At 48.2% G+C, this 21,098-nt stretch overlaps 1 protein-coding gene across 9 annotated transcripts in view; it reads left to right on the top strand.

The window, feature by feature from the left end:
• The window catches only part of ARHGAP32 (Rho GTPase activating protein 32), a 132,513-nt gene that overhangs the window by 95,074 nt on the left and 16,341 nt on the right, over positions 1 to 21,098 (top strand). For 6 of the 9 annotated variants that reach the window (XM_085525789.1, XM_085525792.1, XM_085525791.1 and 3 more), the window contains 2 exons: positions 13,615 to 13,764; positions 20,295 to 20,397. In XM_085525789.1, the coding sequence (XP_085381915.1) occupies positions 13,615 to 13,764; positions 20,295 to 20,397 (253 nt within the window). Of the gene's footprint in view, positions 1 to 4,308; positions 4,438 to 5,483; positions 5,725 to 9,777; positions 9,921 to 13,614; positions 13,765 to 20,294; positions 20,398 to 21,098 lie in introns of those variants that run through there. The other 3 variants (XM_085525795.1, XM_032449052.2, XM_085525796.1) reach the window with 3 other exon arrangements.

Genomic DNA, 21,098 nt, shown 5'->3' on the forward strand with positions numbered 1-21,098 from the left:
AATGCCTTCTAATCTGTGGTTTATGCATATATGGGATATTTTCTGTACACTTTAATATCCACACAAACTAAATTTCCTCCTTTTAGATATGTTTTAAACATATCTAAAGGGATGATCTAAAAACATGTGATTGGCTTTTTCTCTGGAATAAAGGCTTTCCTAAAGGGAAGTGCTTGGAGCTTTTGTCCTTTGCTAACACTGTCAGGGTCTTCATCCAGAATTAATTGTTGATAAAGCATGTTTATCAATATCCAAACTTGATTTACTCAAAGTATGGTGAGCAGAGCTTCCAGGACATGTTGTATCTGCAGAATGAAACTCTTTGCCATGAAGGGCTTTACAATGTAGGACTGCTTGTGCCGTTTAATTGTCCGTAGATTTGGCTGCACTGAGTAATGTAATGAAAAGCAGATGGAAAGCAAAGAACTTCCTGTGTTTTCTACTGTTATTTACAGAAAGAGGCTTTGATTTGCAGAAGTGATGAGGGCAACATTTTAATGGAACCATAAAATCTTGCAATGGTCTTAAATATGGAACCAATGATGACAGAGGTTCAAATGGAAACAAAAGGCAGCAGGAGCGGGGAGCTGTGTGCTGAAGTGCAAAGTGCTTCTAGAAACAGCATTTCCATGGGCTGTGGAAGTCCTTCTAAGTGTGCATTTGGGAATTGCTCATGGGTTGTGGCTGCGTTTCCTTTTCTTGTCCAGCTCTGGCTGTATCTGCAGCAGTGTCTGTGTGTGCTCATGCTGTCCCTACTAACTGCTTTGCACACATAGCCCTTCCAGGCTTCTCAGCCATCCTCCATCCTGCTTAGGGCAATGGAGCCAATGGACCCAACAGCTCTGCCCATGTTTGTGGAGGTTTTTCAAATCCCTTATCCATTCATTTAATTCAGATTTAATGAGGAAACATGCTCTTCTTATATGAAATGAAGGGTATGTGAAGGGGGGTGTTTACTTAAAAGGTCGGGAAGAATAAGGTGCAAATAGATGGGACGTGCTGCAGATGGCAGGGCTGAACAGCCATTTGACACTGATGAGTGCATAATGTCTTAATTAGTGTTTTTATAAGGAAAATATGGAAAGAAAATGCACCTAATTAGTACCATTCTCCTTAACCTTCAGTAAACAAACTGTTTCAATAAAGCTAAATTAAATTAAATGAAAATGTTACCGAGGCAATGCAGGTGCTGTTTGCAGGGTGGAAGCAGACAGGGAGCAAACACACAGAGCACTCAGGGCTCCTAAAGCAGGCTGTGGTCAGAAGACAGAACTCGTGCAGTCAGTACTGACAGACCGAAGGGCCAATCCTTGAAGAAATCGTGTTTTCTCAGCTCCTATGGGGTGAGAGGACAAAGGTTTGGGGATGAAAGGTCAGCAGTGTGAGCTGGGAAAGGAGCTCAGCAGGGCAGTGCCAGCATCACACCGCTGCTCTGACATGGAGGGGGGGGTTGTGGAGAGGAAAGCATCTTAAGCAATGAATGCAGAGAATGGAATGTAAGATAAAGCAGCTGTTTGCTTTAGCTCTGCAAGAGATGGAGGAAAGCTGATGAATGTGTAAGAAAACCATTCATGCACACAGTAAACATACAGATTTGTGGGGTATTTTTAATTGTTGCCGCTAATGGATCAGCACTGTCTGTTTATATAAAGACACGCTGCAACTTCCAGCCCTGTTTCTGACTCAACAAAGTGCTTAACCATAAACACATGCTTAGCAGGCACTGCAAGGACCGCAAAGAAAGCGGAGGTTTCGCTGTGCTGCTCAGCGGGGTGGGCCTTGTGCAGAGCTCAGGCAATGCCAAGTGTGTTGTTTCTGAGCTGGGACGTGCTGGGTGGGGAATTCCTGGATCCCAATGAATTTCCAAAACATCTGTTTCTTTCTTCCTGGTTTCCCTCTTGTTTCCATCTCTCTGTTCCCTTTCTTCCCCCTGCACACAGCAGGCAGTGGCACTGAGGCTCTGAAGGATATCCAGGAATCCAAAACAAAGCTCAATCCGACACGTGCCTTGGTGAAAACCCTTTGGACATAAGACATAACACAGCAGGGAAACAAAGCAACTGCTTCTCAGCCTCTTTTTAGGTGCTGCCCGTGCTAATGTGAGCCTCCCAGCAATAACCTATTGCTGGTGATGTGGCTGTGTCTGCAAGCATCCTATTTTACCATTAAGCTCTTGCTTACATGCACAGCTCCTCCTGGGATGTCATAAACCGCTCTTAAAATTGGATATGCAAATACTGTGTGTGTGCCTATCTATAAAAAAAGCAAGTAATATATGCGTGCATGTAGAGATGCATATGTACTTTCCCTGTGTACACACTTCCAGCCCGTTGGCATGGAGATGGGGCTGTGTTACTATGGTAATGGGGATGCAGGGCTCCAGCTGCTGTTCTGCTGGAGAGCACAGGGTGGGCGATGCTGCTTCCTGAGCACTGGAGGGGGTGATGCACTTAGAAACAGGCAGCACCTCGGAAAGGAGCTCTGCCTGCAGCTCCCAGCCCTACCAAAGGTGTGCAGGCTGCAGCTGTGCTTAACCCACTGTGATTCATCCTCCACCATTGGCCAAACTCAGCTGTGTTCTATTCTATGTGGTTTTTTATTCTATGTGAGCTTTAAAAGTAGCAGGAGCTGCTGCCTGCCTGCTCCTGCAGCATCTCTTCTGCCCCATTTGGGGGAATCAGCTGAAACAAAGTCCTACAAGTGAACAAATATCAGATAACTTTTTTCTGCAGACAGCGTTGAATGTCTGACCATGAGAACATCCTTTTATCTGTTTTTGATTTCAGCCTCCGGTGGCAAACCTGAAATACTGGCCACAGAAATGCAATCTGTAAATCCCAGCCATCCCCTAAGTGAGGGATGAGCAGGGAATGTGAAATGCTCCAGATCAATTCCCGGGGACACACAGCATTAGGAACTCAATGTTTTTTCCTCCTTAATCCTTTAATCCTTGACTGGTGCAGCTGTTTGTGGCAGTGGTAGGAAGCAGAACTCCCACATTTGGGCAGCGTTTGTAGGCACCCACAGTTGTGTAGATCAGCTCCAAGACCTGCCCGTCCTCTCCTTCCCTCCCAACCCCCACAGCACAGAGCCTTTGTAAGCTCAGAAACAAATGCTGTGTGTGCAAAGCAAGCACTTTGCAGGCATCAGTTATCTCACGTGAGCGTTGCCTGTGCAGTCACATGGATGCTGAGCAGAAGGCTGATCGCTCTGCACCTTGTGGCTGTGTGGCACAGTGACAGCACAGGTGTGGGGCATCAGTGAATGAGGCCTCTGTGTCCAACCTGGGCCAGATCCACGCTTGTGTTTTTCCTGGCACAGTCGGTCATGCTGTAAGTAAGGAAGAGATAGCAGCCAGAGCTGGCACAGCTTATCTGCCAAAGAAAGCCCATGGCTGTTGGCCTCAGCAGTGCTATGCCAGCCCTGTGCTCAGGCAGAGAGTTCTGCCCACCTTGGAATGGGGAGATTGAAGATGCAGGTTGATTTCTGCACTCCCTCTGTGCCATTTCTTCTCTGGGGCAACTGAATGATAGCTTTGAGATCCCAGTGTTTGAGGAGTGGATGTGTGGTGAGCCTGGGCTGTGTTTCTTGAGGAGTCTGAGCTGAAAAAGGAATAATGGTGGTGTATGAATGAGTGCACAGTGTGTATTGTCAGTAATATGAAAGCACTGTGTTAATGGTTCTGTTATGGAACTGAAGGTGTTTGTGGGGGGTGGTGCTGGGGTGGCTGTGCCCAGTGTTCGGTGCTCCTTCTCACTGCTCTCTATGTGATCCAGTTGGAAGTGCTTGTTATTTTTAAACGAGGCTTTTTTCCTTTCTCACAAGCTCTGTCAGAGTGGGACTCGGCTCTAAGAATAGTTGGCTTGAGCAGAGCTCTGTGTTTGTGGTAAGAGCTCTGAATTCCTGGCAGAAAGGTGGTCGGTTCTGCTCTCCTTTCCCATGCGTAATTGTGAATCATTCCTGACTAATTGGATAACCACAGGAGCCAAATTGTTGAACCACAACAGAAAGCTCTCCAGGTGGCTTTAGCCATAGCTGGTGGCTCTTGGCTCTGACCTCTCCTGGCAGTGGCACGTGGAGTCACACAGTGATGCTCACATCAAACCTCTCTGGTGTGTGCCCATGCCCTGCCATCCCTCCTTGCCTCTCTGCTCTCTCCCTCCCTTCCTCCCCCCTCCAGCAGCAGCATTAAGCCGCTGCACAGCAGAGATCACAGCATTACTCCGGCCTTTAGGGCTTGCTCATGAATCAGCCTGTATCTGCAATTAGTTTGGAAGACTCGGCTGATCTGAAGTTTCATCTGCAGGATTTCATTTAAGAACTCGTGTCGGTGTCGCACTCATTCTTCTTCAGCACTGAATCCTGTAACAGCAGCAGAAAGCTTGCATCAAATTCTTTGACCTGTTCTCATGGGAACTTGCTTTTGCTAAAGGGAAGGTGAGTAGAAGTCCTCTCTTCCCTACTTGCCTGTGTTTTGTGTCATTCCTAACTGCTTTTTTTTTGGGTATCGGTGGGTTTGATAGGAAGAACGTTCCTGGTAGCAGGATGTGGGTTCTGTATGTGCAGTGGTTGAAGCTGGGCACACACAGAGCTGGATTCCAGCGGTCACGGCTTGGCTGCTAAGGAAAAAAGAAACGTGATACAGTCATAGTCCAAGCAAAATGATCCAGCAATAAATACCGAGTAGAATAAATAGCTGGAGAAAAGCATTATTAGGAGTTATGAGTCAGCAAGCAGTTCTGAAAATAACACATTTGGACACCGAAAGATGTGTTTTATCTCCTGATGAACGTCATGTCTGCATACCTAGAAGCAGATCCCTCTTTAATCTCCTGACCCTGAGGTTGCCCAGCTGACCCAGTGAGCTGAGAGCCCACGGTTCAGAGATGGATTGGTGAAGTGCATTGCAGCCCTGTGTGAACTGAGGCACTGGGGGTCAGCGTGGCTCAATAGAGCACGGCAGTGTTCATTCCTCAAGCAGATGCAGGTAATGCCGCGCACTGGAGACAAGTGGGGCTGAGTGAATCAGCCCCGCTGGGTTTTGTCCCCTCTGCCTTCAGCTCGGGTTGCTGACACAGTTGGGGCTGGGAATCAGGCTATAAATGAGGTCACTGCAAAACGCTCCGTGTCCTTTTGCTTTGGATTTAAACAACAGACCTGGGGAAAATTTGGGACAGAAATACTTGATTTTTCAGCCACAAAGTGTGTTGGTTCACAGCCACGCAGGTGGGAAGGAGCACTGCTTCCTCCCGGTGCTCAGGTCCGGTCCGGACCCTAATTGGACAGCAGAGATTTTTCCTGGCTCTTGGGGAGGGCTCCGCTTGGGCGCGGGGGGTGACAACCGTCCCTTACCAGCCGTTAGCAAACCTTTGACCTCAGCGAGGTGTTCTCTGTACCCTTCGGGGCGTGAAGCTCAATTTAGCTCCGTGCGAGGAATGGGAAAGCGGTGGGCAAACCACAGCGTGTGCTGCGTCCCGATAACGGAGGTTGGGAGGGGACGCGATCAGGAGCGCTGCCCGGATTGAGCCGCGTCCCTCTGAGCTCCATCCCCGAAGGAGGCACCTGGGGAGGTGGAGCCGGGCTGCAGGGCGCAGTGCCGGGGAGGGGCCTGACGGTTCTCGGGGGCGGTGAGCTCCGCACCTCCGCTCCGGCTGCATTGAGAGCCGCGGGAGCCCCGGGCTGCGCGGGTCCGGGCGGGCGCTGCCGCCGGAGCACGTCGGGGAGGTAAGGGAGCACCGCGCGGAGCTGCTCCGGCTCTTTCCTTATGTAAGGCTTGCGTTTGTCGGTCCCCGAGGCCACTTGTTGCCTAGTAACTTGTCAGGTATTCGGTTTGCCGCTTTGGGGAACGGCTTTGCGTGGCTTTTTCTTCCGTGCGGGGCTGTGCGCGCTGTGCGCTCTATGCGCTCTGTGCGCTCTGTGCGCTCTGTGCCGTCCGCCCTGTGCCGTGTGCGGGATGGGAGCGGAACCGTCCGCTTTAGCCCGGGGCTGTGCCCATAGCAAAGGCCGATGGAAGCCCGCACGCCTTCCCCCTTTGCCACTTCATTTCTATTTCCCTTTTACTAACCTCTGGTTTCAGGTTTCTATTGCACCTTCCTGCTTCCTAGATCCGCAGCCATAAACTGTTTATTGCACTTACGCTCGGGCCGTGGGTGTGTAGCAGGCCGGGGCCGTTAAAGTGTCCATTTTGGATCTGGGAGGATTGGTGTGTGGATTCCCACCCTGATCCCAGGGGAGGAAGAGCTCTGGAGCTCCCAGACCCCCTCCCATGTGCGGGGGTTACCCACGGGTTTATACCCCTCCAAAGAGGCTGCTGGCAGATGGGCATGTCTAACATTTGAATTTCAATAGACCTTTGCATATCACGTTATCCTTTGTTTTCCTTCTCCTCTTGGACCAGCGCTCAGACAACGTAGGATGCATTCCCAAGCATTAATATTATGGATGGTATTGTTTGGAAAATGGGGCTTCCTATTTAGAACTGCTCTTCCATTGTGTGCCGGAGCCCCGGGGCACCGAGTGCAGCTCTGGGAAACAAAATTCCCAGGAGGAGCAGTTACTGGGATCATAGCAGCCCCTTTGCAAATAGCCACGGCTTGTCTGTTCCTATTTGTTCAGAAAGCCTCCTAGAAGCTACCGGCTATTTTAAGGACCCCGTGCCCTGCGGGGTGTTATTATTTATGAGAGAGGAGGCAGGAGGCCTCCCCCTTCCACTCTTCCCCGACCTCTTTTGTTCCGGGCACCACACAGGCGTGATGAAAGAGTCACTGGAAATCAAAGCTCTGGGCTGGTGTGATAAAGGAGAAGAATAAAGCACACAGAACAATACAATGTCTGCATTCCTGAGTCTTAGAAAGTAGATTTAGTTTGCCGCAAGTCCATAAATGCATTGGGCCTGATTTTCAGTAAAGCTTTTGTACACCAAAGCAGTGTAAGGAGATGCGTGAGAATACGTAATTCTCATCCTTGATGCCTTATGAAGTGACTGACGTGAACGTGTCCTGTGTTCCTTGTGTTCAGTATCATTTCCACTCCAGACGGGTGCAAACTTGGCTTCTAAAGCCAGAATCCCTGCAGAGGTTAATGTGGGTGTCAGTAGCTGCAGTAGAAACAATTGAAAAAGTCAAGGTTGTGAATAGGCAAAGAACTGTCCTGATGTCAACCCGGGCAGAGTAGGTCATGGCAGTGTGAAAGTAGCTGGTGTGGATGGTAAACATCTGCCCTCTGGCTAGTGGGAATGGAGATAGGGATCTGCAGTGCCAGTCTGGGAGAGCTGCAATGGGAACTGGGAGGTATGCAGTGCTCCCAGTGTGACAGGTCTGCCATCCGTGGTTTGGGAGAAGGGAGATGCTGTGCCCTGAGCTGAGCCCTCCTCACCCAGGTCTGTTGCTCACATCCCTTTTGAGGGATCAGCAGCTCCTTTCCCAGTGCCTTGCATGAGAGCAGACGCCCTCTGAGTCCAGGATTGGGTCTCACCTGGCAAACTCGCTGTTATTCAGCTTTTGCTGTTTGGTGATTCATGTCAGGTCTTTTTTTTTTCACTGCTTGCCTCCTCCCACCACCCCAGCTGAAGCGTGCTGCATGCAGAACTGGAGGAACTTGACTGCAGTCACTCCGGTTATCCTGGTTTGGCTGATGTCAGAGCTGTGCTTGACTGACAGGTGAAGGCTCTGGGCTTGTGTGCGTGTGTGGGGATGGTGTTCAGGGTTAGTTTTGGTTACTGTCAGGTTTTTGGATGATCTCCTGCTGTCAGCAGTGTGGGTGAGGAGCCAGCAGCCGCGCTCTGACTTCATCCAGGGTGTTCTGAAGCCTTTTGGTCAGGGGAAGGTACATCACAGGGTATACGGCTGCTGTTTGCAGGCAGTGAGGATAAAAGAGGGCAGAGGCAGTTCTCCTTCCAGTCTGAATGAGGCTGGGAACAGTCGGTGTCCCTGGTGGACAGATAAAGGTTTGGTTGTGCTAGCGATGCACTGACTCTGCCAGAACATGGCTTTTCAGGAGGATCATTAATCCCCAAGGTGAGCAAGATAAGCAAGAGGGCTGCATTAAGCTCCGTTGGGATACACAGAGATTTGGCATAGCGTAGTATGAATAAAAAAAGAGAGAACAAAAGATGCAGGTGTCTCTTTTGCTCCTTTTCTCCTCACTCTGCATTTCCCACTTTAAACTCCTCATCCCCTGGTCACACTGCTGCCTGGTGTTGCCTGGCTGCTGCCTTTTCCCCACTCCCATTGCAAGGACCTGCATTACCTGACCAAAGCCCATCCATGCTGCTTTGTCACTACCACTATTAGTGCTGCATTTTTCCCCAGATAAAAGGGAAACGTTAATAGAATTAATGGATTGACCTTGTCAGCTCTTGGACCTTTGAAACCTCTCTCTTTTCTCAGTTGGCCTTTGGCTGTGATTTATATCTCCTGGCCATGCACTGCTTCCCCCAGGGTAGAGAAGCTCTCCTACAATAAATGAATCCTGAGCTGTCCTGTGGTCTGTTTGCTCAGGAGGTCAGCTCATATTATCTTCATGCTCATTTATGGCCTTTGAATTGATGAAAAGATCAGACTCTCTTTACATGGAAAGTATTGCACATTTCTTGGTACTGGACTTCCCTGTCTGTGTGCAGGTGATGCCCACCTGTATCTGGCTTTGCACTTTACTGCTGTTATCCCACTGTAAATACTCCAGAAAATTAGGCAGCAAAGTGCTTGGGAAGAGTTTTTGTCAATGTGAATGGCTGTCGTATGTAGTTTCTCCTGGAGGTTTAGAAGCCATCTCCAGACTGTTCATGCTGTAAGTAATGGGTGTGTGCACCATCACAGATGTGTGGCTGTGCACGCTCAGATCACATAAAGAATGTTGGAAACTGCCTGTGCTGCTGGTCAGACACACCATTTGCTTTTGGAGCCTTCTGTAAGGAGACCAATCAGACCCAACTGCAGCAGAAGATGATGATAGAGGTGGTTGTGTAACCTGGGAATGGAAATGCAAGGGGTTGGTTCCTGAGCTGGTGGGTCTCTATGCTGGGTGTTCTGCTGAGCCTCAAGCTCAAGCTGGTGCTGGCAGGCACAGAGAGGAGCTCCATTCTGTTGAGAGGATTGCTTACAAGCACTGCCCAAAGGGCAGCTCCAGGGTCTTGGCTCATGCAAGAATAAGGGCTGCTCTTATCCACATTATTAGGCTTTGTGAATAAGAGCAGCAACATTGCTTGCCACTTTCAATGATCTCTCCATGGTTGTGGCGCTTTTTCAATAGCTGGAAATACGTGCTTGTTCTTGGCCAGTTCTTACCATCCTAGTTTGATGATTTTTATCTCCTGAGGATGAAATGAATCACTTTTAACCTATTTCCTGACTTCTTGTGGCACAGAGGCTGACCTCAGCAGATGTCAGCCGCAGCATCAGGGCGCTCAGCTGTTGTTGTTTGCTTTCACTGAGCAAATAAGCAAATACACACTTACCAGGGCTATTAAATATGAGACAGGAGGATATTTTTAGACTCGGATCTCTGAAATTCTGAAGTCTTTCTAAAAGTCTTTATGGTCAGCAAGGGGAGCCCAGTGGTGTGGTTACTGATGTGGTGGTTGGTCCCATTCAAGAGCTAAAGGAGTGTGATGGTGCGTGGTTCCAAATTCTGGTTGGGTTTTTAGGGCTGTATAAATTAGCTTCCAAAATAGAATCTGTTGTGGCAGGAGGAAAGAAGCAAAATGCCCCGTTGCTAAGGAACATGACAGAGAACTGGGAGATGTGACTCAGTTCTTGGCTTTGTATGATTTCTCTCCAGTAAGATGTGGGTCCACAGAGCACGTCTTGCAAAGTGTGAAGGGAAGGGTATTAAAAATCTTGACTGAGGTTTTAAGAAGGGCTCGAGAGATTTGCTCTGAGGGGAACCAGCTGAACCGAGTCTGCTCAGCAGCGGTTGTGCAGGTAAATGTGTTTGTGATCAGTGTCTGCAGAATCAGGAGCGTATCAGATAGGTGGCAAAACTCAGCTCAGCTATCTGATATGCTCCTGATTCCCGTTGCTGCTCCTTCTCTCCCCACATTAGAATTTAGTTTTGGAGGAAAATGGGTCTCTGGGGGCTGATAGCCTGGAATGATTTCAGCTTGGCTTACTGTAAATCTCTCATCAGAGAAGATGGATTTCGCTTTCGTTTTGCAATCCCTCGCTGTGCTTTTTCTTTTTAATGACATTCCCACACCTCTTGATTCTACCTTTGATTTTGTGACTGGGTGTTGCAGTGTGTTGATGTGTTATGACCCAAGCAGCCGCACGTGGCCCTGCTTTGCCCCCAGCCCTGCAGCAGCTCTCAGCAGGGGATGCTTGGGCTCAGCAGCATGCAGCCCCCCAGGGGGAGCAGGAGAAACAAACAGTGGTGTGTGCTGGAATGTGGGTCAGCGAGCAGCTCAGATCTTCTCCTATAGTCCAAGCTTACCAATTATCTGTTGGAAAACATGCTGCTGTCATGTGCCAAGGAGAGGATTCTTTTCTAGGAGTGGGTTGGAAGGGGTCAAGCAATGGGTATGTGCCATAGGATTCTGCCATTATCCTGCTAAGAGCTGGGTGCTGGGTCACCATACGGCTGCGTGTCTATGAGCGCTTTGCTCTGATGTGCATATAGACTGCAAGTGCTGAGAGCTGCTCATGTCTGCTTCTCTTCATTTCCCCACTCTCTGGGAAGTGGCAGAAGCATAAAGCAGGAGATGCTCTCCCAGGATTCAAGTGTCTCATCATACAGTGTTGTCTGTGCTGTATTTTGTCCTCAGAGGGATGCAGTAAGAAATTACTGAACAGGAGAAGGGAAAAGCACACAGAGACTTGGGTACAAAGGCTGTATTTGTTGAGAGAATTCTCCTCTTTGGTCCCCGTGATTCAAAGCCAAGGAGGCAGAGCCCATTTCCATTCTGCTTTTGGTGCAGTGGGCACCTGATTAATTAAATACTACATTTTAGAAGTGGTCCCCATTAGAGTTTCACAGCCCATCCATGATAATGCTGCAGTTTGGGCTTGATATCACTGGGTTGCATCCAATACCATGGGTGTAGATCCAGAGTCATTGCATCACTGCCAAATCTGTGCTGGGTAAGGAGAACAGTTTGTGCCCTGGTTGTGCTGCAGTGTTGGGCTGCTGCTGGGCTGAGTGCATGGCGTGCTGTGCTGCTGTGTGCACTGAGAGCTCCAGGTTCATTCAGCAGGTTGCTTTAATCCAGGTCACTTCCATGGCTCAGCTCCTAGTGCAGCCCCACAGGGGGATGGATGCAGGAGCCCAAAAGGAGTGCTGTGATGCTCAAAGGAAGGTGGGCAGCTCCTTAATGTGTCCTAAGAGATCCCTGTGGGCTTTCAGCTCTCAGTAACCCAGGAACAGCACTTTGTGCCAATCTGCAGCCATGAAAGCTCTTTGAAGCAGCTGCTGGCTGACACATTTCTCCAGGAAACGAGCTGTGTAAAGTATATCCTGAAATGCTTTATAGTCTGCGGCGTGAGGGCGAGCAAGCCCTGCTTTTAATGAAGTAATTGTTATTTAATAGTTTTTATCAATGTCGGGGGAATTTGGGGCCTCACTTACACTACAAAGGCTGGGTGGAATGGCAACAACAGCACAGATTGATTGGCGATGGCAGCTTCCCAGAGCCACAGCACGCCTGGCATGGAGCTCTGCTGCTTTCCCTCCCATGCACAAAGGCTTTGGCCAGCACAGCTGTGGCACTGAAGGGTGTGGTATTTCTTTGCACTCCTAATTGACGTATTCTTGCCAGCAGAACGTTAAAAATAGTCCAACCTTGGGTTATTTTTTGACTATTACTATTTTTCTCACTATGGCAGACAGAGTTTGCCTTTGCTTGCTTGGCCAAACCTGCTCTTGGAGGAAGATCAGCCCTCTTCCTTCTAGGAGAGCTGCAGGTTCTTGATAAACAACTTGTTCTACAGCGTTTGCTTTAGAGATGGGAAGTAATATGGCTAAATATTGGGATTTTCACTTAGTTTTATTTGCCTTTCTGTTGCTAATCTGGTAGCACTGGGAATATAGAGATAGGCTGATAAAGGAGAGTAGGAAAGGGTTAAGGAATCTGTCCAGGTCTCCATAGCTTGGGACAGTTTTAGGTCTGTTTCTGGTATAGATCCTCTCCCTGGATCCCATTACTTTGTTGCACTCCCCAGTTTGGGCTGAGCAGGAGCACTGGGTTGGCACATGGGTGCCCTTGCTGCTGCTGGAGCTGTGACAGCAGAGGTTTTGGTGCAGAGTTTTGGAGCAGAAAACATTTATTGTGCAGAATTCTTGGTAGCAGCCTTAGTGTCAGTGTTTGTACAGAAAGCAGGACTGCTGTGCTAGCTTAATCAAAACAGAAATGAATCAGAAATGTAATCTCTTTGGATATGCGTTGCTGGTTTGAGGGTCAAATGATGCCGGAGGAGCTGGAGGTGGGATGGAAAAGCATTTCTCCTTTATTGCTATTGGCCCCAAGACAGCAAACCTGACAGCCTCCTGTGTTCTTATGATAGCTTATCCTGATCAGACACCTACGTGCTTTTCTTGTTCCTTTTGATAACCTGTCAGCAAGGAGAGCACTGCTGGAGTTCTCTCACATTTTCTCCCCCCACTCCAGAGAAGCCTGACTTCTCTTATCAGTGAATCATTCCAGCCTATGTGTAAGCCCCAGAAGTTGCTTTAGGCTGAGAAACTCTCGCAGGGAGGGCAGTGATTCAGAGAAGGCTGTTTAACCAGGGAAGCATGCAGCCGTTCCCATGGGCTGGGATAGGCATAGCTCGGGTTCCTTCATCTGCCCAGGCACTGCCTGGCTCTGTCATGGATTGCTGCACTGTGTGTTTGCAGGACTCTGTTTAATGGTGCAGAAAACACAACAGTTGTTTTAACCTGTGCTGAGAGGCTTAAGGGCAGATTGATTCTGTCTGAAAAGGGTCTAGAGGTGTAAGTGTGTCTCAGTGCCAAGCAAAGCACAGCCCAGCATCACCCAGGTGTATGCACTGCACTGTGCTGCTGGTCGGTGGTGCTGGCACAGCCATTGTTTCTGCAGCAAAAAAACTGGATGTTTTTCTCCATTCTTCTGTTATCTGATGGGTTTGTTTTTCATTAAGTCAAGCAAGAACTGTATGCACAGTCTATGAAATGATTCAATGGGTACATGTGTATTTGTCTGACTGGTAGAAGGGTCTGTCCAGCTCTGGTAGCATTATCACAGCATCCCAATGGTGTAACCCTGTATGGCTGCACGCAGGTCAGGATGAGACTCCAGTCTCCCTTTGAGCAGGGCTGATGAGAGCTGATAAAGGAGCTGTTACTGCACTGTGATGGGCACAACCAAAATCTGCCCCAGCTTTGTTTGGTGTGTCAGCACAGCCTGCTCGTTTGTTGTGTGTAATTAAAGAACCCCATCAAAATGAAAACATTCCTGTAATTAAAGTCCCCATCATCACAGTTTGTCCTGCTCAGTGCTGCTGCACATCCAGCCTGGCCTTGAATGCCTTCAGGGATGGGGCATCCACAGCCTCCTTGTTAATAACGTTCTTATAGTTTTTACATGCTCCATCGGATTTGTTATGCTTGGCCTTGTCTGACTGAGCCCAATCTAAAACCAATTACCTTCTTCATTTTGTTGTGCAGTGTCAAAGAAACACGGCAAGCTCATCACCTTCCTGCGTTCCTTCATGAAGTCCCGTCCAACCAAACAGAAACTGAAACAGCGGGGGATCCTGAAGGAAAGGGTGTTCGGCTGTGACCTGGGAGAGCATCTGCTCAACTCTGGCCAGGATGGTAAGGAGCAGCTCAATGCTGAGTTCTTCCTCTGCTGGGAATGTAAAGATGAAAGAGGGATCGTACCTAACATGGGGCAGGTTGGTACCGGTGGAGAAATGTGCAATGATGGCTGAAAGATTAATTGGGGCTAATGCTCATTAGAGGTGAGTGTGATGGTTCAGCGTGGGAGAAATGAAGATGAGTTCTCCATCTCTTGAGGTCTTTGAATAAATAGTAAGTGGCTTTTTTGTGGCAGGGAAATAAACATTACTGTGTGTGTGAGAGGATTCATTGTTATGGAGAGGGAAGAGCAGATGGAGAGAGTAGAAGTGAGATGGAAGGACAACAGCTGAGAGGTCTGATGCGTTGTTAGATGAACACTGAGGCAGTGGGCTCAGATGGTGTAGCTGGAAGTTGCAGTGCATTGCAGAAGGAGAATGCATTGACATGAGGTGTCCAGGAGGAAAATGATACAGCAGTGACATTGTTGGTGTAACAGGAGCCCAGGTGACAGCATCCCACAGAGCTGTAGGTGTGCTCTGCATTCAGCTCCCTGGTTGGCAAAGCTTTATCTTAGATCCCTTGAATTTTTGAGTTTGGTCTTCACTGAGGCAGAAAATGCATCTCAGGCTGACGTGACAGAACTTGTGTCAGCAGAACTGCAGGACATGATGCCTCTGCTTACCGGAGTTTCTCCCGAGGGGAGGGCGGCTGGGTGTGATATAGGATGCGTGGAGCAAGCACGCTGTTGTTGCTGTTGCCTTTTCATTTTTGATGAGGGTGCAATTTATCAACTCTTTAATTGTTGTGTAGGCACCTGAGAAGTAACCCTATAAGCAGGCATAGGGAGGGAGGTAAGGATGTTAGCAAATGTTTGCAAGAATGGCAGTAGGGATGAGTCGTGCGCCTTAAATTCTCCCTTTATGGCTGGTGACTCATGTTGGGGATTGCAGTGATTATGGGCTGGTAACTGTAACATCCTGCTTTTGGGGTTCAGTTCTATGAGTTTGTAGTTTGTTTACACTTTGGGCCATTTTGTGTTAGTAGTTCATGGGCACATTGTTTGCAGTGAAAGCAGCAGAGCCTGCCCTTCTTGTTCCATGTGTGAATGCTGACTGATGGGCTGATGCCTGTAGGTGTAAAACCAGTTTTGATAGGAGGGATTTTTGACTTCTTTGTTGGATTTAGATCTAGCCAAGGCCATGGTGGTGCATCCCTCAAGCATGCTGGCTTATGCAATACATACCCAATGGCCATCACAGCTTGCCTTGGGAGCACCATCTCCATTTAATTTTAGCGCATTACTCATTTGTTGGCTCTTCTGGGCTTTGAGTTCTTCCCCTGCCACTGAGGCACCTTGAAAGCAGACGATGCTCAGCAGGGAGCAGCTCATTCTGCACCATCCTGAGGGACATTCCCAGTGGCTTTTGTGCTTTGTTGTGCAGAGCTGCAAGGTGCAGCAAATCCAGCTCAATCCCCAATGGATGAAGGCTCTGTGCCCCCTGTGGGTAGGCAGCCTTTTTTTTTTTTCCCTTGATTTTTTTTTTCTCTCAAAGGAAACCAAACAGAACTGAAATGTAGCCCGACCCCAATTAGACAGATCTGTGCTGGCGGAGGATGTGTTTGCTTAGCGTGGGAGCTGCTTAAATGCTGCATTGCAGCATCCATACCACGTCCTCAGTTGTGCCTCAGAACGTTGGGGAACGTTGCCGTCCCTTCTCTGCAGCTGCACACAGTGCTGTGGTTGGTGTGCACTGTGTGGGCTGCTAATGGCAGCTGGTTGGGCACTGCACTGAGATACAGAGAGCTCCAAGATCAAAGCTGAGGGATCCCTGTGCAGGGAGCTCAGTGTTCAGGTGTGCGTGGGATAACAGGCTGGAATCACTTGCACTACAGAGGTGTAAATCCTGGCTGTTCTTTGCCTACACTGAGAAGCTGCTGTTGCTCAACACTGCATGGAAATACCATTTTTCTCTGGGCAGCTGGAGTTGGGTGCAAGCTAACCCTGATTGAATGTGTTACTGGGTGTGTGTTCTCTTTCTGTGGCTGTTATGCTCTTCAGATAAGCTTAACAGCACCTAACTGCATCCTAACTTCCCATTGGTGCCTCTGGGAAGATAATGCATGCTTGCTTCTTTGGTGAAATCCGTAATGCCCTCAGGTAGCTGTGGGAAGTAAAATAAAGCACTGGGTTAGGGCAGGATTCCTCTTGAGGTTACAGCTCACAAACCAGTGTGTGCACCATGTGCTTCCCAACAAACCTGACTTGTAATGCAGATACTGATGAAACTCTTCTCCTCCTTTAATAGTACCTGTGTAGGATGGACCCCGCAGCAGGGACTGTCTCAGTGTGCACATGAGTAGAGAGTATTCCACTTTCTGCAGATGCATTCACAAACCCGTTGAGCACCAGTTGATACTTCTAAAGGCCAACAGTTCTGAGCTATTTGGGGCAGTTTTCCAACCATAACAGGCACTGTTATTGCTTCACCATCTGCCCTCTCAATTGCTGGAACTCGAGATTACTGGGTATGGGGTTAGCATTACAAAGAGATACGTGGGGTTCCCACAGAGAATTACTTGTTTGGGGGGAAGTAGTTGCAAAAAGGGCAAACTGGGAAGGCAATACAAGCTCTGGCAGTTAAGAAAAGAGCCAATTTCTCAGTCCCCTCCCCTTCCCCATGCCCGCAGCTGTGAGGAGAGACATTCTTTATGCCTGAGTGACCCAGGGGACAGCGGGGAGTTGAAAATTAATTTGCATTTTGAAATGCTGCAGCTGCAGGGAGAACAAACAGGAGAGGAAAAAAATGATTCCCTCCATGCAGGAATTGCTGGGCTCTTACCCCTCATTTTGCTCCTGCTGAGGTGGGTGCTTTGCCCCTCTTTATTTGATTGATCTAAATGGAAGGTGCTAGCACACAGTCTGTGTGGGAATATATCTGTAGTGTATTTGTTCCATTTAATGGATATTTAATGGATATGCACGCAAACAACTGCAGAGATTTAAGTGGATACCACTTGGGAGATGGATATACCATACAACAATGCTTATCTTGGATGTCAAAGCAATAGGAGTAAGCATGGCAGCTCAAAGCAGGAATTCCCTTGCACAGATAGACCTGTGATGCCGAGCATGTTGCTGATAACACAGTGCTCTGTAAACGTGGCTGCCTGCCTGCCCAGCTTGATGCAGCACGGTGCGGTTTATGTTTCTCATGTTTAGACTTTGCCCTTGTGCTTTTTTTACACAGTTCCAAGCTGCCATAACCAAGCATTGCCATCTTACACAGCAGAGAGCAGTGCCAGAGGCTGACTCTGCAATGGGCACTACGTGGTAACCAGTCTGTTTTATGGCCCCTCTTAATTATCACCAGGGATGCAGAACACGAGTCACACCTTCAAATAAAAGCGTTGCACGTTGCCAGGAAATAGTGCAGCTTGTGGTAGCTGCCTTGGACTTTACTCCTTACAGTGTCTGGAAAATCAGGAAGGGAGCATCTCTAAGTCACTGTTTGTTTGGTTTTGTTCTTCTCTCTTAATCCTGGTGATTCAAACTTAAGGACACAGATACAGAATGAGCCAAAGGTCCCAGGAAGAGAAGATTTCAAAGTTAGCTTTTCTATGACCACGTGGGGCGTGTTGTTGTATGTGTGATTGTAAACGTGTGTGCCTTCAATGCCCTGGGTGGAAATACTTGGATATTTCATTGAAGAATTGAGCTGAAAACAGGAGAATGATTGGGGTAAGAGCAACACTATGTCTTGTATATATTCATTGGTATCTTCTTAAACAACCTTGTGTTTGTGCAGTAAGGGAGATGGATGTGTTTGCCTTTACCTTTGCCACTGTGGTTGGATGGCACTCAGGGCTGTTCATTTGCTGTGCCTAGTGGTTGACAGGTTTTGCTTTCCATGTTGGTTTCTGTGTGTGGAATTCAGCTGCATTTCAACATGCTGTGGTCCATTAACCAGCCAAAGGCCTGGCTTATGTGGCAGCACACCTTATTGCTGTAATAGCATGGAAACAACTCTGTGAGAGGGGAGCTTGATGGGAGGCCTCATTCCTCAGGCTGAACAAATAGTTCTGATTCCAGTAATACACTGGAAAAATAAAGATATAAAAAAGCCTCCCAGAACCCAGGGAGGGAACACTACAAGTGATTAAAAAGGAAAAAAAAAACCCAGCAACAACAAGATGGTAGGAGAGGAAATGTGTCTGATTTCAAGATGAATCTAATTGCTCTTCAGAATGAAAACCGTATAACTTCTGCCTCCTCTTAATGGGGAAGAATTAACCAGTTATGGTTACTACCATGTTAACCATATGGTTACCGTGGACTGCCAGCTTCTGCAGGAGGATACTGTGGGAGACAGTGTCAAAGGCTTTGCTGAAGTCTAGGAAGGCTACATCAATAGCCTTGCCCTCCTCTACCAGACAGAAGGAGATCAGGTTGGTAGATGAAGGGAAGCAGCTCGGCTGTTACAGTAGTGAGATGATTCCTTCCATCCACACACACATATATGTAAGTGTGGATCTAGCTAAGGGGCTTAGAATTCAAAGGGGAGAGGGTGATTAAACACACTTGTCAGGTGTCATCTTTGTTCAGAAATTAGAAGAATCGAATCACTGCTCCAGCAAAGGGCCTTCAATTGTAATTAAGGCCCTACTTATAATTCAGTCGCTTCTTCAACCATGCAAAATTCCCCCCAAAATATCTGTGGTGCTGGCATGATATATTTAGCTTAAAGAACAGATCGTCCTGGCAACCAGATTAGGAAATGCGTGGAACAAGCCTGCTGGATGTTTTCAGTGTGCATTAATTCTGGCTGTGCCCGGCCCTAACATGATGCTGCTGGATGCAGTGTGCTGTTGTTCCTGCAGCCCCCTCCTCCCCTCTGTGCTCCCCTGACCTGATTCATAGTATCACAATGGGTCGCTGCTCAGAGGAGCAGGGGTGTAAATACCACTCTCACCATGCTGTGTGTTTACACAACTCAATCAAGCCCAAAAGGAGGGGCAGAGAAACAGGGGGTCCATATGGGCTGTCCCTGTGCTGTGTGGTGTCAGCCTCCCTGCTGGGACCTCAGGGCAAGGTGCTGTGCTCACCTCCCATCATTCCGCATCCATTTATACCTGGGTCACACTTGTCTAATGCTGCAGTGCAATGCGAAGCAGATTGTTGCCTTTTTTGGCAGTTGCTGGCTTGTGGTGCAACTCCTACCCGATCCACTTTACGCATTAAAACTTCCTTCTTCAAGAGGTGTGGAATTTTATATGTATATATATATATATATTTTGCATAAGGATTAAATGTCCTCTAAAAATGTTGCTTGAAACTGTATTCCGGTGTAGGGCCATCTGTTCTGCCTGCCCTGCTCTCAAACTTTCAGCTGATGGCACTGTGGATCCATTCCATAATGGGGAACACACACAAGTTCTGTCTGGCTGGGCCTGCATGGGTTTGTTCTATCGTGTGTTCGAGTGTGGAGCAGACATGCCCATAACCCAGAGTTCTTCTGCTGACCACCATGGAACCACTTACAACAACTCTTCCTTGCTGTGTGTTTGCTGTTTGCCACAAGCCCAGAGAAGATGCACAGAGCATCCCTGTTCAGCAGCACTTAGAACTGAGTGGCAGATGGCATTTGCTGCTTGATAGAAGGGGATTTGCTACGTGACCTATTGAGGATCAGACTTAGCATCTAACGTAAGAATAAATCTTGATGTTCATAAGAGTTGTGACACGAAGGTGGTTTGTGCAGGAATCCACATGGAGGTGGGCTTTGCCCTGCAGGTTTGCTGGTGTTAACAGGAGCTCAGTCGTAATTTTCTCTGTGCTTAAGGAAGTTTTATCTCCCTATGACAGATAAAATGAGGTGCTCCTCTTCAAAGCTACATGGATGGACAGATAGCTTAGGCAGTGGATGCTGCCTGAGGCTGAAGTCAACTGGAAAGAATCAGTTGGTGAAGTGGCTTAAATATTAACTTGGCACCTAATTATATCTTCTGGGCTTGTTTTTTCCATTCTGTTGTACCACGGTCTGTCTGCTGCCTCTGTGAGTGTGGTTTGTTGTGTACTTTGGGGAGGAAATTACCAGTTGTAAACACTGCACTTTCCCTGGTGCAGAAAGCAGCATCCACTCAACATCTGCATTTGCTGAAACCAAACTGTAAGTCATTCCCGTGTTGGTCTGAAAACAAAGGGAGCCTTTTGGCCAAAGAGAGTGTATTGAATCCATCTCATAGCTCTTCTGGACTTGAGATTTAACAGCATTGATCTTGTGGGAGCTGTGATGGGACTTGCTGTGTCTCTGGCTTCACCAGAATGTCTTTCTCCAGGCTGATTCATAGACCCTGGCACTTCTTTAAAGCAAAGGACTCACCTCTATCTTGTTTCCTCACCAGCAGTGACATCTCTGGCAGCTTTCTCCTCTAAGGAAGAACCAAGCAGTAACCCAGCTAGGCTTAGTGGATGGGATGTGACAAGAGCACAGCCTGAACCACACTTGAATAACAAGCTCAGCTAACCACTGGCACTTATTCTTTAGTCCCCCAGGTCCTCAAGAGCTGCACTGAGTTCATTGAGAAGCATGGCATTGTGGATGGGATATACCGCCTGTCCGGCGTCGCGTCCAACATCCAGAAACTACGGTAAGAGTGACACAGCTGTCAGTGGGGTTGGGATGGGAAACGTGCCATGTTCTGGGTGTTCAGAAGTCTGTGCTGTGGGGCAGCTCTGTGCAGGCAGTGGGTGCTCAGCAGTGCTGTGCCAGGCTTGTTGCTGTCCTATGGGAACATGGGGTGTTCAGACTTGCTGTTCTCCTTCAGGACAGAGCGTTGGAAGGCTCCAGGTCTGCAGTGTCACTGCTGTCAGATTTCATTCCTGTTTCTTCTTGTTCCCGGAGACCTTTTTGAGTAGCTGATGTTTCTCCTTGCTGCTTCGGGCTCCTGGCATATTAGCAATTAATTAGTGACAAGTGACGGAGCACTTGCATAATCCTTGGTGGGCGGCATTGCTGTGTGGGGGATGGCGAAGTGCACCTCATCCCCACCATGTCATGTCCTTTATCCTTTTGTGAGGCTCTGGATTTTTCCTCCCCTTGCTTGCTGTGCTTTCTTCCATTGTGAAGGGACTTAGAGAACACTGTGTGATGTGACCAAACCCAGGCCCACAGCCCCACAGAGGCAGTAAAGGGGTATTTTTCTTATGGAGGATATCCTTTTTGTACCAGCTATTCCCATGTTAAATGGACAGGTTTGAGCCAGCACAGCTACTGTACAAACCCTTGTATGGATGGGTTTATTCTGGTTTCTGGTTCAGCTTAATCCTGTTTTTTCATCACAGCAAGTTC

This window comes from Coturnix japonica, chromosome 34, assembly GCF_054131305.1.
Source record: "Coturnix japonica strain WE chromosome 34, WE-NBRP24, whole genome shotgun sequence".
Lineage (NCBI taxonomy): Eukaryota > Metazoa > Chordata > Aves > Galliformes > Phasianidae > Coturnix > Coturnix japonica.